The following is a 23,273-nucleotide window of genomic DNA, read 5'->3' as shown; positions in this document are numbered from 1 at the left end:
GGTGCGCCCAAGCGTTTTAAGGGAATGCCTATGACGTCAGCTGTGGGTAAGCCCCGGACTATGCAGACTGCACACACTGGAAAAATCAGTTGATTGTGCTCAACGCCGATCTGCATTATTTTCGCAAGCCCTGCACAATAATTTGCAGGCTTGCATGGGGCAGGTTACTTGATCGCAGGGCTCTGCAATTTAGCAGCCCAGCGATCAGGTTTGAATAACCCCCTTTGTCCAGCGTTTACAGCCTTGTGAGTATTAACACTGCACTAAAAGCCTGATTTAGAGAGGTTGGTGCGCAGAGGTCAGGGTCTGCATCTTCTGACGCAGCTCCACTGGCCCCAGCAGCATGAGAACAGAGGCCGTCCTGAGGAACCAGGATGGTTGTGCAGATAACCCGGTGCTCAGGCTCTTAGTTCCAGAATGTTGTTGGGGAGCCGGAACACATCCAGAGTCCCTGATATGATGCTTTAGAGACCCAGCTCCCCCAGTCCTGCCAATTTGCATCTGTAGTTACAATTGTCCAATCTTCAATGAAAAAAGGGTGCAGGTGCCTAAAAAATTCCTGCAACGATGAGTGCAGATACATCCGTACCATCATAATGAGCTTTATTTGACGAAAACAAGCGTCAAAAACAAACGAAGGTATTAGGACATATTTACAAACATGTGACTATGGTAGAATTGAGATACAAATTAATAAAACAAATATAAACATTAACATTTAAAAATACAAAAGAAACAAACAAAGCAACACAACACATTTGCATTTCTTAAAGAAAAAAATCCCCAAAAAGGAGACTTCTTTATAGCAGAGACAAAAGATCTCTTGAAAGGACTCCATGTTCAGCCCTAGAAATATCTAAGTATGGTTCTAGATCTGTTGCGCAGTTAATGCCCATTCTAGGATTCCTAAACCCTCTGCGCTACCTATTCTCATTATGTGCCTCTGTTGACAGAAAGGAAATGTTTCACTCAAACAGGGCTATTCAACAAGCACCCTTCCAACTCACACCTACCAGCACGCCCAGACGGTTCTGCTATTCGAGCATGCTAAACCGGTGGCATGCTGGCAAATGTAGTCTATTACAGCTGGTGCGCCGCATGTTGAACAGCCCTGGAATAAATCATCTTTTATACTGATGCAGTCTTGGAGAAGTACACCTCGCTCGCCCTATTGTGTAAAGAATAATGTTAGGATCGTTGTCATGACTATATTCAGCAAACACACGCACACTAGTGATTGGTTCTTGAACATGCCATAAACGAGGCAAGACGACCAGCCTTTCTGCACAGGAAATCATATGTAAGCCATTTGGGGAAGAAATATTTATAATTCTTTATATTTGCATCACAAAAAATGTAATTGTTTTCCCACCATAATGGTCTTATTGTAATTTTGGGAGGTAACTGATAATATTTCTGTTGCCTGCTTCTATAAAGGTTCCACTAATTCCCCTTAAAGAGCTTACCATAGAGTATGGACCATAGTATGAAGTTCCCCCCCCCCCCCCCCTATTACAGGTCTATCTGGTCCTTCTCAACAGAGGCTGTGGGTGTGGCTTAGCAGCAGGTGTGATGCGACTGAATTGTGGGAAACGATAAGTAGCCGTCACAAACATCAAACACATGGTGACATTCAGGCTAGTTCTTCATCTGCCCGGGAGATTTCCATCTTGCTTTTCTGTATCAGTCTCTGTCGGAGTGCATTCATTTTCTGATCAAGCTCTACCAGGGAGTAATTCTGTAAGAGGTGAAAAATAACAACCTGCTTCAGGTATGTAATTACAGTATGCCTTACAAATAAGAAAGTGCATGTTATGAATGAGCATTTGAATGATTGTATTATTTATATGTGACTTAGAGGCTTGGAACTTTTGAAAGCACCTTGTGTATAACATACTGTACAATCTAAGGTGGTATTCTGGGAAGGGAAGGTGCTAAATTCTATTAAGCACAAAACAGATGGCTGTAAGTTACATTTATGGTTCTTCGCCTCCCTGGCTAGGCCCAAGTTTATAATCGTTAATTCCTGGTAATAAGGGGCAGGTCTGTTGTGAACCCCGGTGGCTGACAATGGGGTATATTCAATGTGGGGGGGGGCCCAGCGGCTGACAACGAGCAGCACGCGGATAGCCCGCCGTCAGTATTCCACACCCCCCCCCCCTCACTCGCCATTTCCACCTCGCCTGCTGCCTGAAGCAAGGTCGTAATGCAGCAGTCAAAACGACGAGGCTATATGCAGTGGGCAAACCTCGTCGCTCACTGACAGCGAGGATTTCCGCAAAACATAGAATATGGCGAGCCGCCGGGACTGGACAGCGAGGATGGCTTTTCCTCACTACAAAAAAGCCATCCTCGCCGCACAGATACCCTCGCCAGCCGCTCGCCCCCAGCATTGAATATACCCCAACATATGGTCAACATGGTCAAAATGTTGACACCAGCAGTAAGTTGACATAGTAATAGTCAAAATGAGTTGGAGGAGCTGGAAGTGGATGATGTTAACAGAAGGTGTTGGAGGTAAAGAGAATGTGAGGGACCCATGCAGAAGAGTTATAAACGGATTGGGAGAACGAATAAAGGCAAAGACAGGGCAATTAAAAAGGCAAAGTAGTATGATGAAACAGGAAATGTAAATTAGACAAGGGAATGCAATAGGCAGAACAGAACTGAGATTACATGGATGAGAGGAGAATGTATTGTTGAAGCAACTATGTCAGAAAATAAAAGTAATGAGGGGCAAAGTGGGCCAGTACTAGCAGGACATTGGAAGAGGGTAAGCTAGAGCTGGCATGCTCAGCAATGGTACAGAAAATAGGGGCGGGAATGTCCAGGGGGTGAAGAACTGCTGGGAAGGCATGTAAGTAGTTATGAAGTGCAGATCCAGGAGAAAGGGGTAGGTAAGGACCAATCTGTACACACACACACACACACACACACACACAGTAACACATTTTATAGATGCACTCTACCTGTGATTCCTGGACTTTCCTTCTCTTATTGAAACCACCCTAAAATGAAAAGACCACAAAGACATGAATTCATGTGAACACAAATACAAAGCCGGACTATCTTCAAATCACAGTAGAAAAATAAATAAATGCCTGCTGGCAGAGCGACCCCATGTGTGTGCCAGAGGAACTCAATGCTTATACCGGCTATCATATGCAGGCAAACAGTAAAATATACACACTTGCACCAAGTCTGTATGTGGCCAGTTAGAAAGATCCTAGCTGGTGCACAGGTGCAGTCATCACTCACGGATGCAATTTAAAAGATTCACTTGTGATTCTGTGAGGAGACCTCACTGAAACTAACTGTCGAGGACTGGAGTTGGTTACCTATGCATTAAGAACCAAGTTTAAAGAAAAGTATACACTGATCGCAAATGAAATATTTCTGGAATTCATGGCACCCCCCTAACCCCGACCCACAACCCCCCTCCCTTCCCTCCCTGTCCACCCCAAAAAGCAAAACTTGGACCAAATCACACAAGTAAAGACATTTCCTTTCATTTTCCATACATGGAACAAAACTGTAGTTACAATTGTCCAATCCTAAATGGCTGAGCGACCATATCCCCATGTGTACAGGGTGCCGGTCACCCTGAAGAGATTGCTGGTCGCAGGAGCATACTCCTTACCCCGGCAGAGAGTCTCGTTTTCATCAGCGACCAATCGATCCGCATGTATGGAGCTTTAGTGATATCCATGCTTCAGCACAGGTGATTTAATTAGCACTTCTAATATTTTGATTTAACCACCTGTGCTGAAGCCTGAATGTCCCAAAAACCTGCACTGTTAAGGTACACACAAACTGGTCGATATATATTTATATATCTGTGAACGGCGTCATTCACAGATATATCGCGTCAGATGTGCAACATAGCCGATGCCCAATATATCGGAGCATCATGCTGTGCATAAAGGCGGCCGTGCCGTGAGCCGCCGGTGAATGGCAGTTCAGCGGGCGGGCGCATGCAAACATGCCGGCCCATTTGTGATGTCAGTCCCAATGGATCGGTCGGCGTGTATGTATTAGACGCTGCCCCGATCAGTCTGTAGATATCTCTAATGGTGTGTACCTTCAGGCCCGAGGTTGGGAATGCCGGCACTAGGTGCTGGGTACTACTAACAGGTGCTCCACCTCCACCGTTCAAAACCATACTAACCAATGAATTGCGGGCATTGAGCCATCAGTATAAAACTAGGAGTCTTGTTAAAACATTGGCACTAAATAAAACGGATGAGAAAAACCTTCATATGGACGACTTATGTTACATAAATAGAGGAGGCTTAATATCTTTGTTCTACCAACAATTCATAGCGGACAGTTTGTTCCGGGGAAAGTGAATGCTTCATACAGATGGGCGATAGACAATAACTTCTAAGTGGCAAGACAGAATAAAAGGCATTGGGAAATAAAAGCGTACATTAATTCTCAAAGGGTATGTGTAGTTATTGGTTAAAGGCATTAAATAATGGACTGCACTTCTCTCATAGGAAATAATCCACATTGGTAAATTAATAATCGTACTGACGGATTCAGGCGGCAGGAGTTGCTTTATATTTGAGCAGCGCAATTAAAATGTACTTCTGGTACAACGTGTATATAATAATATATTGTCCTTCGCGATATATACGGCTGTTTGGACATGCCGGGTACCGATAGGCATTTCATTTCAAAGACAGAAACTATGGAACAAATGCGTTCCGTGGAGCCGAGGCAAACAGAGGCTAATACAGTATTACAAAACAAAGCGTATTAAAATAATGTAAATCCCCATTGCTGGAGATGTAGGCCTGTCTGTCTACAATGTGATAACAAGGCAGATGATTATAGGACTCCAACTAATAGCATGCTACAGCAACTAACAATCTATCGTGTAAAGCTTGCCTGCCATCAGCAGCAGGAGTCAGAACATCACGTCCCAGCGGCACACAGTTATGTGGAATCAATTTGTCGCTGGAAATGATTGCAGTTTTACGGATAATACACTGGAAACTTTACTTTGTCAGATAAGAATTGTTGCCGAGTGCAAGGCTGCAACAGAAATAATATCGTGATTGCCAATGCCAGGCCGAAAGAATTTGAACCCGTGCTACAAGTAATTAAAGTACAGTTAGAGTCTCCGGATACGGAGATCTCTTATCCGAAATATTCCAATACACGTGTTTTTTTTTGAATATTTCATCCCCCCCCTTTTTTCATACTTATCAAGTCCTCCAACATCCACGGCGGCATTCAGGATATTCTTCAGCGGTCCCAGGAGCGCATTGCGCAGGCGCACCTTTGACGACACCGGCGCGCCTGCAAACTCACGCAATGCTCCCCTCGGACCGCTGAAGAAGATCTTGAAGGCCGCTGTGGAACCAGGTAAGTATGTTTAAAAAAAAAAAAAAATAATAATGGTCCAGAGCATTTCGGATAAGGGATACTTAACCTGTATAACAAACCCTAAGATCAGAAAGGTCTTTAACTACTGAAGTCTTGATGCATCACAAACCCAGGGTTAACAATCATTCATCCTAATGGCTAATAGATTATCAGAGGATTAGAAATATCCAGCAAGTGTCTCTCTGTTATATCCATTTCAGACAGAAGACCAGGGAAACACACGGGTGCTACCCAGGTAGGGGCGTTTTAAGAGAGGAAGCTGATCCAGCCAGGTAGTAGAGTAAGCAATAAAGCGCTCATTGTACATATGCAAATGAGAAAATGGTGAGGCGGCCATTTTCTGATAGTTTTCCTACCGCTGTTGCTGCCAGTTGTAGCGCAGTGTAATGAAGTCCGAGCACTAGAGTGCATGTGGAGATTCCCAGAAAAATGGCCCGCCGCACCATTTCTCCAACGATTTTCTCAGTGCTCCTGTCGCTGGACTAGAGAGGGTATTAGAAATTCTACACTGCACCCATTATACACACGCACTGGACCCTGGTCTATCAACCTGGGAATTTCTACGATTCGGAGACCACCATTCACGCTATACAAAAAACATGGGAATTTCTGAGTCGGACATGTCCACACTACACCAGTGTCTGCCCCGGATAGGAAACACTCATGTATTTAATTCAGCCTTTGATATTTGTTATTGGCAAATGTGTGGTTTATTGTTCTTACCAAGATGTTCCTACTCACATTCACCCTCCACACACGCAGCTCGTGTGGTTTGAGGATAGCTGTGCTTCCTGATGAGACCAGAAACCTTGACCTGACTTGCCCAGGCAAAAGTGCCCCCCATCCTGTAACGCTTGCGTCTGTTGTAACCACTACATAGTGTGGGCTTGACAAGGACAATGTTCTGGCCTCTTCTCCACCAATACAGGGGATTCTTTTATGGACTGACAGTTTTGATGTTCTAATGGTACTTGATTTTTAGTGTATTGCAGAAGATGCCACTGCAATGACCTCATATGCCTCCTGGCCCAAGGAATGACCTCTACCGTCGATGCCATCATCCCTAGTAAACTCATCGCTATTCTGAGCAACACTCTTCCATCTTCTTGTACCTTGCAAACCAGCTGCTGAATCCTCTCACATCTTTGCTCCGTTAGAGAAATCTGGAATCTTATTGGATTCTTTGTGTGGGAACCAGATCGCTCTTTTCCCCAATTGACCAACCAGTCATGGTCTTGGAGAAACCGAATAACAACCTCTGTTGTGGCGACAGCTTCGTCTGCACTCTTGGTGAGGACGGGAGTCCAAATGGAAGCCAGGTGAATTGAAAATGGCTTCTTCCCATGCAAAACCTTAAGTACTTTCTATCTTGTACTCCAATAGGGACATGGAAATAAGCGTCTTTTAGGTCTATGGAAATGATAATCGTTCCTTCTTAGGCCCATCAGAATGAACTTGGTTGTCTCTATGTGAAACTTGAACCTGTCGTTCAGATACCTTAAATCTAGGATGTTCTGAGTCCTCCAGAACTTTTCCTTATGACAAAAAGACGTGAATAGAAGCCTAGACCTCTCTCTGCTTCTGGAACCCCTTGACTGTTCCTGAGTCTTCTTTATGCTCAACTTTAAAGCTTCCCTCTCTACCCTTGAAACTAAAAAATGTTCCCTTCTGGGTTTTGAAAGAAATTCCAACCGATATCCATTTGAGACCTTCTCCAACACCCATTTGTCCCGAATAGTTTGCTTCCACTTTTGAGCAAACTTCAGCAGCCTCCCTGCTACTGGGACCTTCTCCACGGGATATAGATTGTCACTGTCTTGGGGTGCCACGTTTAACAGATTGGTGAAAAAAATGCTCTGGATGTGCCAGATGTGTATCTCTCCCTATATGACCTAGCTTGTCTAAAGCTTTGCCTCTGGAAATAATTTGTCGCTCTTCCTCTTCCATCTTGTGGCAGTCTTACAGATTTGCCCCCAGACATTCTCTGTATCATCTGGTCCATTTTACTCCCAAAGAGGAAATCCCCTTCAAATGGGAAAGTGGCAAGTTTGTTCTTGGAGTTGGAGTCTGCTGCCCAGGACTTGAGCCATAGGGCTCTCCTTGCCACCACCCCTGAAGTCAAAGACTTAGCTGAACAATCCAGCAGGTCTAGTGAGGCCTCGCAGATATAATCTACTGCCAATTGTATCTGCTCCAAATTTTAACTTATCTGCTCTCTGGCCACTTTCTTTTGTAGGTCTTCCTACAGGGAGGAGCACTAAATTCTAAGTGCTCTAGCTGAGGAAGCAATAGCAACCCCTGATTTCATGGAAACCGAGCTGGAGATTTGTAGTCTCTTCAGCGCACACTCCATCCGCTTATCCATGGCCGTTTTAATGAGGCGCCATCTTCCAAGGGAATGGTCGTCCTGGTGGTGACCTCTGATACTGCTGCATCAATTCTTTAGTCAAAATCTCCTTCACCACTTTATGGACAGGGAAACATCTCCCCTTCTTAGACCTATCTTCAAATAGGGCGTCATACTCAGATTTTACCGGTTGCTTGTAATTCAAGGTTTTATAAAGAGCTTTAAGAACAACTTCCACGAGCTCCAAATTAAAGAGATGCTCTACCTCAACCAGTTCACCTGACTCCACACTAGAAACATAGGAGCCTTCCTCATCAGAGCCGACCTCCTTGGCATCAAAATCCACATCATACTCCAAACTTCTGTGACCTAGACTGAAACTCTTCCTTGTGACAAAATTCCCCTTCATCCATGCCATAAGTTCAGTCAGTTGTGATGAAGTGCCAGCAGTAGTAGTGGACTCTTAACACAATCTTGACAAAGGGATTCTTCTCCCACAAAAGGATTTATCACAGGCCAGACATGTTTTATTTGTCTTTTTCTTGGATTTCTTCTTAGTAGCAGAAGGCACACTACAATAAACAAGAGAACTATCTGAGCTAAATATTAATGAAACTAATAAGCAGCCCTCCACTGAGGACTTACCTGGGCAGCGATACTGCTGCTTTTTTGAGAGGTATCCTCCATAGCCACCAGCAATAGGAACCAACCACTTCTGTTTAACACAGACCAGTACTGCCAGCACCTGTAACACCGGCCAAGCGCATTATATAGGGCACTTCCGCCCTTTGGAACACCCACCGCTGGAACACACAGCGCACCCACCTCTGCAACAGAAAGAATGAACGGCCCGTCATAGCCGCGCGCCCCCGCCCATCTTCCAGCACCCGGAACAGCATGTGTCTGAATAGACACACGCTGATCAGACACACACACACACACACACACAAACAAACAAACCCCTACCCCCCGCGCGCCATGCTGCCGCACAGACGCCACCGCTGGACACCCGGCCATGCGGGAAGGGGACACCATGGCCTGGAACTAGGTTAACTCCATATCTATGCCACCGGCAAGGACTTCCATCAGGGATATAGGCACCGCCATCCCTCAATGCCCAGGACCAGCAGTATAGCACCTACTGGTAAGGAGAAAAATAACAAACCTACACTACCTATCTTACAAGGAGACAGGAAAAATACTAGTGTCAAAGGGGAGGACCTGGCTCATATAGGGGAGTGAGAAGAGAGTGCGTGTCCTAGGGAAAAACTACCTGTCTACTATACAAGGGAGAGAGGGACGAACCCATTGTGTGGCTGCCATGAAGTAGGAAGAAGAAACAGGATTTTTCTGTAGGTCTTAAAGCAGGCATGTCAAAACTATGACCCTCCAGCTGTTGTGAAACTACAAGTCCCATCATGCCTTGCCACAATTTTGCTATTAGGGAATGCTAAAACTGTGGCAAGGCATGCTGGGATGTGTATTTTCACAACAGCTGGAGGGCCACAGTTTGGACAGACCTGTCTTAAAGGGTTAATAAAGAGAGGTTAGTACTGTCCGGTATAAATAGTTTAAGAACCAAATCATATGAAGATCAATTAGCAGCATAATGAGGTACAGTATATGATTTTAGGTATATATCTATACCAGGGCTGGGCAACACCGGCCCTCCAGATGTTGATGAACTACACATCCCAGCATGCCTTGCATCAGTTTCAGCATGGCCACATAGCAAAACTAATGCAAAGCATCCTGGGATGTGTAGTTCATTAACATCTGGAGGGCCGGTGTTGCCCAGCCCTGATCTATACACATGTATATCTAATCTTAGCACAGATTGTTCGCCGGGTGCAGGCACCCAACATTGCAGCCGGTGGGTGGAGGGGTTGGCAGGCCGGGGGACTCGCCCATGGGAACACCCAGCGTTTCATGGGCGTTCCCATGAAAACACATTGGGCGGTATTCAATGAGGCTGATTCGCCAGGTTTTTATGGCGAATTTGTGTTTGGCAAATTTTTTACTAAAACGGTGAATTACCCTATTCAATGACCAGATGGCGAATACATTTGGAGGTTTTTTTCGCCATGATTCACAGAGTAGCAATCGCTATCTTTTTATGGTGAAGTGGATTGTGAACTTTTAAAATAAAGTGTTTTGTTTTTTACATTTAGTGTAAAAAAAAATCAGGAATTTTATTCTGAGGAGGGGCATGTTATTTTTATTCATGTGCTGTAAGCACATGAATATATATTTAATTTAAAAAAAAAAAATATATATATATATTTTTTTTTACACAGCAGCCAGCAGGGGGCGCCGGAGCTGAGCCGCTCATTAGATATTCATATATTCACTGCACCCGATCGTTACATATGCACGATCGGGTGTAGTGAATATACCCGGTCCCCTGCTGGCACCCCCGGGGGGCAGCCTGTGCTGCCTGGCACCCAGGGAGCCCACCTCCCCCCCACATACGCTCTGGGGCAGGCAGAGAGACTTCCATCTTCCTGCCACCGTCCTCAGGCTCCCTGCGGCGTTCGCCGCAGGAGCTCATATTCGCCGGTCATTGGCAGCGAGCCCCTGACTCGTTGAATACCGGAGCCGGCGAGGCTCCGGAATGTGGCGAATGTGCAGCGAATCCTAAACAGGATTCGCTGCACCTCGCCGGTATTCACATTGAATACCACCCTAAGTGTTCCCATGGAAATCGCCTGGTGACGTGGGCGGGTAGCTGACATCACTTCCTTCAGAATGTGCATGAACATCTAAGGTTGCTCTGAGCAAGCCTTGCGAACCAACCCTGAATAACCCCCAGTGTGCAACGTTGTGGGTTCCTAGCACAGTCCTAAAAAGCTGGTCAGGAAAAAATAGAGTCCTGCAATGACTGTGTAATGCAGGTAAAGGCGAGTGCAATAGATCCGAGCAGGGTGTGGCACAGGAGACGTTTTAGACCAGATCAGTTGAAAGCCAGACACCAGGTAATTTGTGTACTCATGGCAACATAGTAATTAAGGCTGAATAAAGACTTCTGTCCATGAAGTTCAATCTGTCATTTTTAAGATTTAACTTGGAGCCAAGTAGTAAATTAGTTGTCAACACCTTTATTCCCTTCATTAACCCGTAAGTTGAGGTTTATAACCCTGAATGTTATTATCCAATAAATACTTCTCCAACCTTATCGTAAATGTATTTAACACCACCTCCTCTGGTAGAGTTCCAATCCTTTACTGCCCTGACCGTAAAGACACCCAAAAATGAATTGACCATAGAGTGGAATTCTTCTCTAGTGGCCAGGATTAGGAAACATTGGTTTTAGGAGAATGTTGCTATGAACCTTTATGTAGAAATTAAAACCCTGTGGTCCATGCGCACAAGATCCTCAACATCTAAAAAGGACTTACCGCCGACTGGAAGTACTCAGGGGAAATGCCCTCCAACTCCAAGATCCGGTCTTCCAACTTTTTTATTCTCTGGTAAACGTCTTTCGGCACAGGTCCTCCTGGTTTGGTTACATATCAAAATCAACTAATGTGCATGCAGGTCTATTAATAAAAATGTATACTTGTAATTGTTATGTGTCATGCGGTTGCATATAATACAAGGATTCTTTCTATTTTAGGCTATTTAAATTTATTTATTAACGGTTTCTTATATAGCGCACACATGTTCTGCAGATCCGAGCAGGGTGTAGCACAGGAGACATTTTAAGAGATGCAGTCTTAAAATATTACCAAAGTTCCATACTGTGGTGGGACTCTCTCCTGGACTCCTGGGGGGGGGGAGACTAACCCTCTGGACTCCGCCCACTTCCCTAAGGGAAATGAACAACCGGAGGCTTGATAAAGCGGTTTGCTGTGAAGCTCATCTTTCTAACCCCTGCTCCTGAAGGACAATGCAACGATCTGCTCGGCACTGGGTGGGGCAACATTGCAACCCAATTGTTGCACTGCACACACCCCCCCCCCCCCCCAACTCCTCACGTGGTTTTCCGTTCAATGTGCATGTAGTTGTCATCTTTTAATTATAGACTAACAAAAGTCTCAACATGCTTTTAAAAGTAATATTTTCTGCATTATTGTTAACTTACAGCCATTTACAGAAAGTGGTGATTGTAATACAAGAAGTACAGTCAGTAGAAACACCTCTCCGATATTATACGAATACACAATGAACCTGTTCCGTACCTGGCTTTAGGGATAGGTGACATTCAATGTTCTGCAGTCTCTCTTCCACAGCCTGGTTTCCACAGTCAGATGGCAGAGAATGTGCCCTTGAGCTGGAAGTGGAGACAACGGTTCTAGTTTGAGGCCCATAAGTATTCATGACTCTGGAGACTGAAATCAGGGACATGGCTATTGTGACATTCTGTAAAAAACATTTTTCCTCTCTTCCGAAGATAATGCCAATGCAAACAAGGCAGTTCTTAAATACTAGATACCAGCACATCAACATAAAAGAACATCATAACAGTAACAACTGAATCCCCCCTATAGTGGTGAGGAGCATTATTGGCCTTTTATTATAGAAAATAAAGGAAACAATCTAGAGAGACTAGTGACCGTTTCTAAAGGTCATTTACAAGTGCAGTGTAAGCCCTACAAAGAGACAAATGATAAAACCAGTTTTCAGCATAGGAATCCATTGCCCGATTCTGGTTGACTCGGTCCAGTTTTTCATTTTAACTATGCTTGGCCACAGGTGACTTAATTAGCACCTCAGCCAATCTGATTCATCCATCTGTGCCTGGAGAACCTATAGGGTCTATTACTTGCTCCTCAGGACCACAAACAAAGTGCATGTTTCCCAGGTCTCCTCACAGAATCACAGGTGTAATAATTAGTTCCATCTGTGTCGCTGAGTAATGGGTGCACTGTTGCTCCTGCTGAGTGACCTGGGAACGGTGAACTGTTTGGAGGACTGAGGTCAGTTTGTGAACCACTGCACTAAGTAAGACAGAACGGTTGTACATAAGACATCAGAGCGGATGATTGTTAATACCTTTTATATGGCTCTTGAATCCAGGAAATGGAGTGAAAACAGCATCGGTCCTGGCACAACTATTTTCTGCAAGAAAGAAGCTTCCATTACCAAACGCTGCTAAAATACATGAATTCAAGTTTTAAACTGCTACAATGTTGATCCATATAACATGATGGCTGTAAATAGAAGTCTGTGTGAAGTGCAGTGTTAACTAGCATTAATGAAAACATCAGTCGTACTGTCTATCCAGTGTTATGCTGTTTTTATTGTACGCACTTTTTCTGTAACTTAATTTTGTATAACTATTATACCGCTTTCACACTGCCAAAACTTTTTAAAAACCGGTATTTTAAGACGGTATTTAAAACAGGTCTGAGCCTTCACATTGCAGTAGATTACCGTTTAAATACCATTCACATCAGTCAATCCGTTTAATCCCCTGAACAGGTTTCAAGGCAGAATGCAGGGGACAGCCTATCACAGGTCTGTAATCTGTTGTTTTTACTAAATATCGTTTCAGAGCCATTCTCACTGCATGAAAATCGTCTCTGAAACGTGTAGGACTCTGCTTTATAAAATACCGGTTATCTTTAACCGGTAAATCAACTCTGGCGCTTTCCCACTGCAGCCTTAAACGCTTTGAAGTGGGGAAAAAACGGCAATATACCGATTAACAAGTGCAGTGTGAAAGGGGTATTAGTGTTCACCTTTTTTGAATATTTACTATTTATAGACAGTTGATGAGAGGAGTGTGCCAACCCATATAACTGATATCCAAGAACTGCAGCACTCCAGCCAGTGGTAATAGTTATGAAAAATTAATTAGCAGCAACCTTTCAATACACTGATATGTATTTTCCTCAGGCTAATTTTCTATCAAACAACCATCAACCTTCATGCAACACGCCTAGCGTCAAACTGGCCACGGCGTGCACGCCCAGGCCGTCGGCGCTCATTAGTGACGTCATACACAGTGAGACATATCTGGCTACCCTTAGCTAAAACAGTGATAGTACCTGGTTGCCAAGGCAACCAACCACGCAATATCCGGACACCACATAAACTAATATACAACATACATTTATACACAAATGACTATAATTATATATAAAAAACAGTAATGACATACAAACCTCAGTTGCTGTTAACACAGAAAAAAATTAATTTCCAATTTTAAAGATCATAAACCTATCCAGAGTTATTATGATTAAGCAGAATAATTACACTCTTCAGAACACCAAGGAAATACATCAACTATTTAAATATCTATTTCAGTATGCAAAAGCCTCCAATCCGGATGCCTCATTCAAGCCATGTGGTGATATTGGATTTAAACGCATTATCCAACCAGCTTCACACTGTAGTAGCATCCATCCCCTGTCACCACCTCTTATAGATGCTGTTACATGATCTATCATGTGGTACCTCACGCTTGTTAAAAAGAGTGACCTGCTGACACAAAATGCCACGCTACCGGCTGTTGACTGGTGCCTGCCGATATTGCAGCTTTCATCGCCGATCGATGTGCCGACATCGATCGGCACACCGTTCGGTCTTTCCTATATAACTCAACCCGCACGGACAAATAATCTGGTATACCACGTATCGGGTGTTGCATGTTAAGGTGTGCCTGATCTTTGTTTCCCAGTATGGGGGTGATAAAAAGTGTCACCTGGGATAAGAAATCTACATGTTACACATGTACACATCACACAACCCATAACCCTCTTGCGTGTACTGCAGTGTATATGTTTTTACCAACATGTCTCTCAAACTGCGGGATTATTTGTAACATGGTAACAAACGGGTATTGTCAAGTTTTAATTCAGGGTCCGTCTTAACCAACGGCCAGTGCTTTTTAACTCTCTTGGTAACAGCTGGGCTAGTATCAGTGTAAGTGGTTACCCAAGGTAAATATTCTTCATTATCAGCGGTTTCGACCTTAGGTGACAGCAAGCTATTTCTATCCATTGCCGCTACCTGTTCTTTAGCCATTAACAACTGATCTCTCTATCCATCTATTTATTTAATTTTTTTAGTCAAAAGCTATGCAAAGACCTTGGGTCCCAATTGCTTGGGTCCCAATATACAGAAAGGGTCTAGTTAGACAGTCAATAGGTCTAATGGTTAGCATTACTGCCTCACAGCACTGAGGTCATAGGTTTGATTCCCACCATGGCCCTAACTGTGCGGAGTTTGTATATTCTCCCCGTGCTTGCGTGGGTTTCCTCCGGGTACTCCGGTTTCCTCCCACAATCCAAAGTTATACTGGTAGGTTAATTGGCTCCCAACAAAATTAACCCTAGAATGTCTGTGTGCGTGTACATGTGGTAGGGAATATAGATTGTAAGCGCCACTAGGACAGGGACTGATGCGAACGTTCAAATATTCTCCGTAAAGCGCTGCGGAATCTGTGTGTGCTATATAAATAACTGGTAATAAATAAAATAAATAAAAATGTACCATCCCCACATGGAATATGATTGAGAGCCCGTTAGGATCAAATTCTGCACCACATTCTGTGAAATGGACACGTTTTGGCCCAAAAAAAAGGGTCAACATTTTTTGTGTCGATCATTTCCAGATTGACGTTTTGCACCGATCAACCTGAGACTGTTGACTTTTTGGCACTATCGACATACCGGCTGTCTATTATGTGTAGCTTTATTACAACAGACCCCTACATCAAAACACACCAGAAAACAAAACAAAATTAATTCCTTTAGGTTTTTCCAAAACAGTATATTCTATAAAAACTGGATTTTTGTTTGGTTAGATTTAGGGGGCATTCATCTATGCTGGATTATTGGACAGATTTCCCCTATTCAATCTCGGGCACGGGCGAAAACCACGTGTATTGTCGAATTTGCCGCATATCCAGCATTGGAGAATTTGCGGCCGTTTCAGCCCGTTTTTATGTCCGTGTTCTCCCTTGCGATTCGCCCCAAAATCGGGAAACCGCATGGGCAAAAACGTACAAAAAAATGGGCGAACACACCCATGATTGAATATTGATTGGCGAATCGTTGCCCCCTTTTTTTTTTTTGAATGGTGTAAAAAAAAAAAAAAAAAAAAAAAAGCAATGATTGAAAACCCCCCTCAGTATATAAATAAAAGGTTATATTCAATAATAAAAATAAGACAAATAATGGACACGTGCTTTAAGTTTCCTGCTTTTCTTTTATATGCCACCGAAATGGAAAGGAAGTTTGTGTGCACGGCAATTTCCTCTACCTAACTGTTCTTTGCTAGATGCATTAAAGTGAACTGCTCGCGGTACAAAGCCATGAAGCCGACTGAGAGCACATTTGGCATCATATCTCTAGCAGAGATCACTGGGAACTGGAGTGAGTGTAGAAGCATTTACCTTGATTACAATCAATAACGTTGCAGAACTCCCGGACGTTGTTTTCATTGATCTCGGCTTGCTTTCTCTCGATGAATGCCAATATCCTTCTGTCGATCTACAGGGAGTGAGCACGACAAAAGAGATGGAGTGAGGGGGGGGGGAGCAGGAATCAGCGGCGTTAAAAACCCAAACACAGCATGCGTGCGGACATCTACTTCAGAAACTTAGCTTTGATTTCGGACACTCAAAAATGAAATTCTGAAAGCAACAGTAGAGAAGAGCGGTGAAGAGCTTGGAAGAGATAGCAAAGTCGGGCATTCAAGGCAGACGCTCGTTAAAGGGGAAATACTAAAGTCAGTTCTTAGCAGAAAAGCACAGAAAGGTCCCAAGATCTTAACACAAATTCAATATTTAATTTTCAGCCAATAAGGTTCCTGCTTTCATTTTGTAGAATGTAATAAATGATAGCTAAAATCTGCTTGGTTGCTATGGGCAACTTCTCCACTTTTCTTCTTTTGAAGTACACTAAGGGGGTTATTCTGACTCATTCGGAAAGGCACAATAACTCTCTAATGTTTAAAACCATATGCACTGCAGGTGGGGCATATGTAACATGTGCAGAGAGAGAGTTAGATTTGGGTACGGTTTGTACTTCAAACTGATATCTATATTGCAGTGTAAAACTAAAGCGGCAGTTTTTACCCTGCACTAGTGTTCATTCTAGCACCCTCCACCTTTGAAAACCCATGCAGTTCCTCTTCCCTGCCTGGGGTGTGCTTCAACAACAGTGTGGTCTGTATATCAGCACCGATATGCAAACCAGACCTGTGCTAGAAACACCACAGCAGACAGTGACACCCCAGGCAGGGAAGAGGAACTGCATGGCTTTTAAAAGATGGCGGTTGCTAGAATGAACACTAGTGCAGGGTAAATACTGGCTGCTTTATTTTTACACTGCAATATAGATATCAGTTTGAAGTACAAACCGCACCCAAATCTAACTCTCTCTCTGCACGTTACATATGCCCCACCTGCAGTGCATATGGTTTTAAACATTAGAGAGTTATTGTGCCTTTCCGAATGAGTCAGAATAACCCCCTAAAAAGGAGGAACTATTTTTACCCCAATAATTTTTCAGAGGCAAAAAATGAAAAAAAAAAAAACTTTCGCATTAATTTAGCTTTGGGCATTTTTTTTGCACATTTTAATAGGAAAAAAAAAAGAAACACATAGGGGTAGATTCTATTTTTCTTGTGCACAGCTACCACATGGTGGCACAAAATGAAGCAATTCAATTGCTGCTCCATCTTGCCACCTCCTGAGGTACAAGAAGAAATGTGTGCAAACTTGGTACTTTACAAAGAGGCCCCCTGTGGGCTCACCACACTGTGAGCACAGTGACTTGCTTTGCTAACCACAAGGTTCTATCCCCCTTCTATGGGGGTTGTAGACCCCCGCAAGGGAGAATAGACACTGTACCCGGGATTCCGGCTGGCAGTAATGTCAGCAGTCGGGATTTCAGCATCTGGATTGTGACAGCCAGAATCCCGAATGTCGGCATATTAACTACATACCTCCAACACAATTGAATCGGTCCCACAGAATCTGTGATAAGCTCATAGACCTATGCGTTTGAGAACTCCTGCTCTATTGGATAGGCAAAGTATGTCTGAACAACATACAACAACATTCTCTTAACTTTATTTTAAAATGATAAATGCATGATACCAATGTATTTGCAAATATATGTAACAAAATATCTCCGAATCCTTCTACCATGTGGTTTTAAAATCTCGTTGCCGATACAATTCATTGCACTGGGAGAAGCCATTTGTTTTTTCTTATATAGGGGGGTATTCAATGGCAGCCGCTATTTCCGACAGGGGAAATAGCAGCTGCCACCTATTCAATGCTGCCGTTACCAACCGCATTGAAAGCGGATTACCACACAAAAGATCTGGATCTGTTTTGTTGGAAACTGATGCGGATTGTCGAATTCACGGCTGTTTCTCGACAATCCTCAACAATCCATGTCACGGACTGGGATTACAACTGTCGGAATGTTCTGACGTTCGGAATCCTGGATTAACCACTTGAGTGGTATACCCGGAAATTTTCCGGGCTCAGCTGCACTGCCGCAGTGGCCTGTCCTGGGAAATTTCTGGGCATACCACTAAATTAGAATAGGTGCGCACCAGTGGTGTCCAGGTGTGCACCACCTCTAGAGCATCATCCTCCCCCCGTCACCCCCCCTCTACGGCGATCGTACGCCGGAGCTCCCCTGGGATGTTTGGGGCGGCTCGGGGGGACTCGGCGTTCAGGCGCCTGAGTCCTCCAGAGCTGCCACGAACATCCCCGAGCCTGCCGTCTGTGTGGCGAATGATGAATGACTGGCGGCTGGGGCAGCGGCGGCAGGATAGCTCCGGCATACTAACGCCGGAGCGGAGGTGAGGGGGGAGGGCCTTCCTATGATCTGTGGTGGGTTTTGCTGGGGCAGGACAAACCTGCCCTGGTAGGTTTATCCTGCCCCAGCAAAACCCACCACTCAAGGGGTTAAATTCCGCCCTCAGTCTTATCCTCCCTCTCACGCACCTGAGTGACATCACAAAACTGATGTAGCATTAATGATTTACATACTGGCAGATACTCAAAGTTTGCTGCCCAATGGTAATTAGCTTTGGTTGAAAGATGTGATCAGTCATAATTTGAACATTATATTAATGGATTCCCATTTCTCCAGCTGACATAAGAACCAATGCAATATATAAAACTGGTCAACTACTTCCTTTTTTTTCTGTTCATACACCAGTGGTTCTCAAGCTGTTTTGAATCACAGAACCCTAGAGGCAGGGCTGCCATTAGGGGGGTGCTGTGGGTACAGCTGTCCAGGCTCGGCCTCTCTGAGATGGAAGGGCCCATGTAGCTCAATTCACCCACAGGAACAGTGGGGCAGATGTATTAAGCCTTAACAAGAGATAAATGCAAGGGTGATAAGGAGAGATAATCACCCAGCCAATCAGCTCCTTACTGACTTTTTTCAAATGCAGGCTGTAACATGGCAGTTAACAGGGGATTGGCTGGATGTTTATCTCTCCTTATCACCCTTGGATTTATCTCTTGTTAAAGCTTAATACATCTGCCCCAGTGTTCTCTGTAAGAACACTGGAATGGAAACCGGCGATTATAGATGTATCCTTCATGCTGGACATTAATCACCATGGCGATAACAACGCGTGGGGACTCGCATCGTTATACCCCTACACCCACAGCGATGTTGGGGCATTTTTAAGATCGCTTAGAAAATGCCCAGGGATCGCTACATGTGTAGGCCCCATTACCTGGTTGTAGACTAGACAGGTTTGCAATTCTACTTTTCCACATATTATAGGATGACGTGGTGCTGGCAACTGCCAATCATACGGACCAAAAATAATTTCTGGAGATCCAGGTTTGCTCCTGTTGTGGAGAGAATATTCCAAAGGAGACTGATATAAGAAAGACTGGATTATAGACAAGCCTGAAATAGAGTTTGATAAGAGCCTATCTGCACTGTGGAATCATCATTAGAGGGATCGATAGTAAATAGGTTAATCCCACTTAGTCCAGATACAAGATGTTGACACGGTTAAAAGGATCACATGTAAAAGAGGTACTTGTTTCCTAGCACGGCGCCCCCGATTTCCATCTTATGACATCTTATGCCATCGCATCGCATGACATATAGCCGCATACGATGCATGGCAATATGATTTTTCATTGTGCAAGCACCCTAATGGGTGCTTACAATGTTAAATGCACCCCCAACCCGAAGCGTGGCGAGCGCAGCGGTACGCATCCTCCAACCTTTTCATACCTCCACTATCCACGTCGGCGTGGAGTTGATTTTAGATAGTGTGGCGAGCGGAGCGAGCCCGAAGCGTGGCGAGCGGCCGCGTATTACTTTACATGTATTCCGCGTGCGCTCGCCACGCTTCGGGCTCGGTGCGCTATAATCAACTCAACGCCGACATGGATAGTGGGGGTATGAAAAGGTCAGAGGACGCGTACCGCCGCCGCTCGCCACGCGTCGTGTTGGCGTTGATCCTGGGGGTGGCGTTGACAATGGGGGGGGCATTTACCAAGGACCCATCAGGGTGGTTGTACAATAAAAAATCGTATACCATTACATTGTATGGCATACGATACGATTTTTTATTGTACAATGTCGCGTCGCATCGCATATTTAGTCTTATGGTATACGATGCGATGGGCGCCGTGCTAGGAAACAAGTACCGTAAAAGATAAACACCTAAAAAGGTCAAACGGCACAAAAGTTCAACATGGAAATTGTTGACGCAAAAATGGTCAACAACTTGTGGGAGGTTTTCTGAGTGCCATTTACCAATTTAAAAACCACGTGACCCCCAATAATTGTACCGCATCTGCTCGCCATCCTTGGGGCAAGGTGCCTCGCTCTGCTACGCTTGGCACAGGTTATTTTTAACAATTGTAGTCAACGTGGCTGGTAAATGATCAAAAAGTACATTAATAAAAGTAAGTCAACCATTTGAACAAGTCGACTTTGGCATGGCCTACCTTTAGCATGTCAACTTTTTGACCAAGTCAACCACATGAATGAGTGATAAAATTTGATGCATATGATGAATGGTGCTCCTGAAAATCAGCTCCCAAGAATAATTTTTGAAACACATGATGCCGATTGGCTGGTGCACAATTTAGCATATTCAATGTTTTTCACTCATTGATAAATGAATCCCAGTCTTTAAGGTGAAGCTGATTGGCTAGTGCCTGATCTATCTCCAAGCTTTGATAAATACCCCATCATTTAGTGGGTGTGAACAAAACATACACGATGTGTGTACCCAGCGATATTGGTGGCAGTGGTGACCGAGCATCTGAGTGTGTACAAACTGGCTGGTGGTGAGGAGCGACAGAAGGGGGATGATGGAGGGCATCCTTGATGATATTTAGTATACACACTAAGCAATATTTTAAACAATATGGTTTATAAGAGGAAAAATGAGGGATGATATTTAAAATACGGCTTAGTGTGCATCGAGCTTTCATTTGGGCCTTGGTAAAAGGAGGGGGGGGGGGTGTTCCCATCCATTGGGTGTCTGGGATATGGGTAAGGAGATACCTCTCCATGAGGTCCGGGCAGTTACATTATTTACTACGTACCCGGACAAGGAGGCTATAATCTTTCCCACCCCGTCTCCAGGTGTCAAGTGCCACAATCCCCCCCCCCCCCCCCTCTCATTCTGGGGTCTGGTTCCAGCTCTTGCCAAGTTCCAAAATAAAGTGCATTCTAAAGCCCTGTACACACTATAGGTCCATACACACTGAGTGTTTTTGAACAGCGTGTAAGGTGAGGTGATGCGGTCAATATGCCGGCGGTTGGAATCTCGGCGGTCAAAATACCGACGCTGGAATCCCAACCGCCGTAATGCTGGAACTTTGTCCCTCTATGGGCGTCCACCAATAGAGGGAGAATAAAAGAGTGTGCCGAGCGTAGTGGAAGACTTTCCATCGCAGGACGCTATGGAAAGCGGTACACTACTCTGCTCATCTGTGGTAATACCAGCAGATGAGCGGCGGAACAAGCGATTATGTGGAAGTGCGCATCAGCCCTCACCGCTGCCCCGTACACACTGGGCAGCACTCAAGCTTAAAGTAACTCAAATGAGAAAACTGAGCTGCTTCCAGCTCAAAGTTATCCAGTCTGTATGTGCCTATTGCAGAATTTTACATATCAGAGGGTCGACACAAATATTAGGTTGACCATAGGAAGGTTGACAGGAGTTTTTCAAGTTTTTGTCCCGCATGTATACATGGACACCGTATCAGCGTACTGCTGCGCAAGCCATGCTTCAGGACCGCTATTATATTCGGCCTACCGACCTTATCCATGTTCACATATTTCATGTGTCGACCTTTAGTGGTCGACCTAATGTATGTCGACATAGCAACCGTAACCCCTTTTTATATGATGACAGATTCACATCAGTACTGCAGAATGCTGCATATAATACAGTATGGGCGATGGCTGACAGTGCTACACCCCGCAGACTGCGACACACGGGACAAGGCTGCACGAGTCTCTACACGCTGCACACCGCAGCTACACATCACGGGAGGACTTACCTCCGACTTGCTGGCCTGTATCTGCACCACGGCGGGATCGGACGCACACTGCGGCAAGTTATTAGCAGCCATGGTTTCAGCGACCGACTTCCCCGGGTGCTCCATAGCGGCTAATAATGCACCATAGCATTGAGAACAGTGATCTGCCCTACTCAGTCCCCGGCCATTCCGGACAATACGTCGCGCTACGATGACGTTCTGTGTACGATGCAACGTCACAAGCCGTGCGACAGGGTCTCAGGCGGTGTCAGCGTTGAGGGGAGGAGCGCGAGTTGGCTGGTGGTGACTGAGCAGAGGGTGTGTTAAGTCAAACTCAAGTGTATTGTCTGTATCCATCCGCATACTGTGCATCTGCAGCAAATAGTGCGCCAATGCTGCTGCCAGTGTACAGACAGCAAGTACTGGCTGGCTCTACACAGATGGATACTATATCATTCTGTGCCCAGACAGCAGGCGGGGCAGTGTCTATGCCAACTCTTAAAAACGTATGTGTCCTTATATTGGCCACTCTTAATGCAAATGCGATATGGCCAATTTTCACACGATTTTGACCCATTGGGCCGATTAATTGTGTGAAAAGTGCCATATCATGTGTGACTTTCCTCCAATCCAATCCACGGTCCCGTACGCATCGGATCCGGAGATCATCATGGCTGCTAAAAAGATCCGTCATATCCCGCAGCAATGACTGGGGGTCACATATGATACATTGTATGCAAAAGGACCGCATGTGATGCATCATATGCGATCCTAGCCATCGGTGATGACTTATGTTGGGTACACACAAGAATGATCTGGGCTCAATTCCCCCAATTTTGACACATATTACGACCAATTATATGTAAAAGACCATAATTGTACATGTTTTAAATGCGATTCCGATCCGATGCACATCCCCGTCGGTCGTTAGGTCACTTAGGAGATTTTACCCCCGCTAACATATCCCTTCGCATGGGGCTGAACAGTTGAGAAATCATTAAAAGTCTCACGTCATGTGACATTAGCCACCTGATCTGAGCAGCCATTGCAATGCCTGTATTTATAGGGAAATGTTTTTATGAG

The 23,273-nt window shown here is 44.6% G+C and overlaps 1 protein-coding gene across 1 annotated transcript; it reads right to left on the bottom strand.

The window, feature by feature from the left end:
• Window positions 1-1,503: 1,503 nt before the first annotated feature.
• Window positions 1,504-22,482, bottom strand: MBIP (MAP3K12 binding inhibitory protein 1). The gene is made up of 7 exons (XM_083167621.1): window positions 22,212-22,482; window positions 16,086-16,182; window positions 12,737-12,802; window positions 11,923-12,072; window positions 11,140-11,237; window positions 2,970-3,008; window positions 1,504-1,738 (listed from the first exon to the last, which is right to left on the bottom strand). The coding sequence occupies exons 1-7, from the start codon at window positions 22,314-22,316 to the stop codon at window positions 1,634-1,636; spliced, it is 660 nt and encodes a 219-aa protein (XP_083023747.1). The 5' UTR covers window positions 22,317-22,482; the 3' UTR covers window positions 1,504-1,633.
• Between the last annotated feature and the right edge of the window lie 791 nt (window positions 22,483-23,273).

The sequence above is a fragment of the Crinia signifera genome, chromosome 12, assembly GCF_055691185.1.
Source record: "Crinia signifera chromosome 12, ASM5569118v1, whole genome shotgun sequence".
NCBI lineage: Eukaryota > Metazoa > Chordata > Amphibia > Anura > Myobatrachidae > Crinia > Crinia signifera.
The sequence above is the reverse complement of the archived record's forward strand: the minus strand, read 5'-3'. Positions and strand labels throughout refer to the sequence as shown.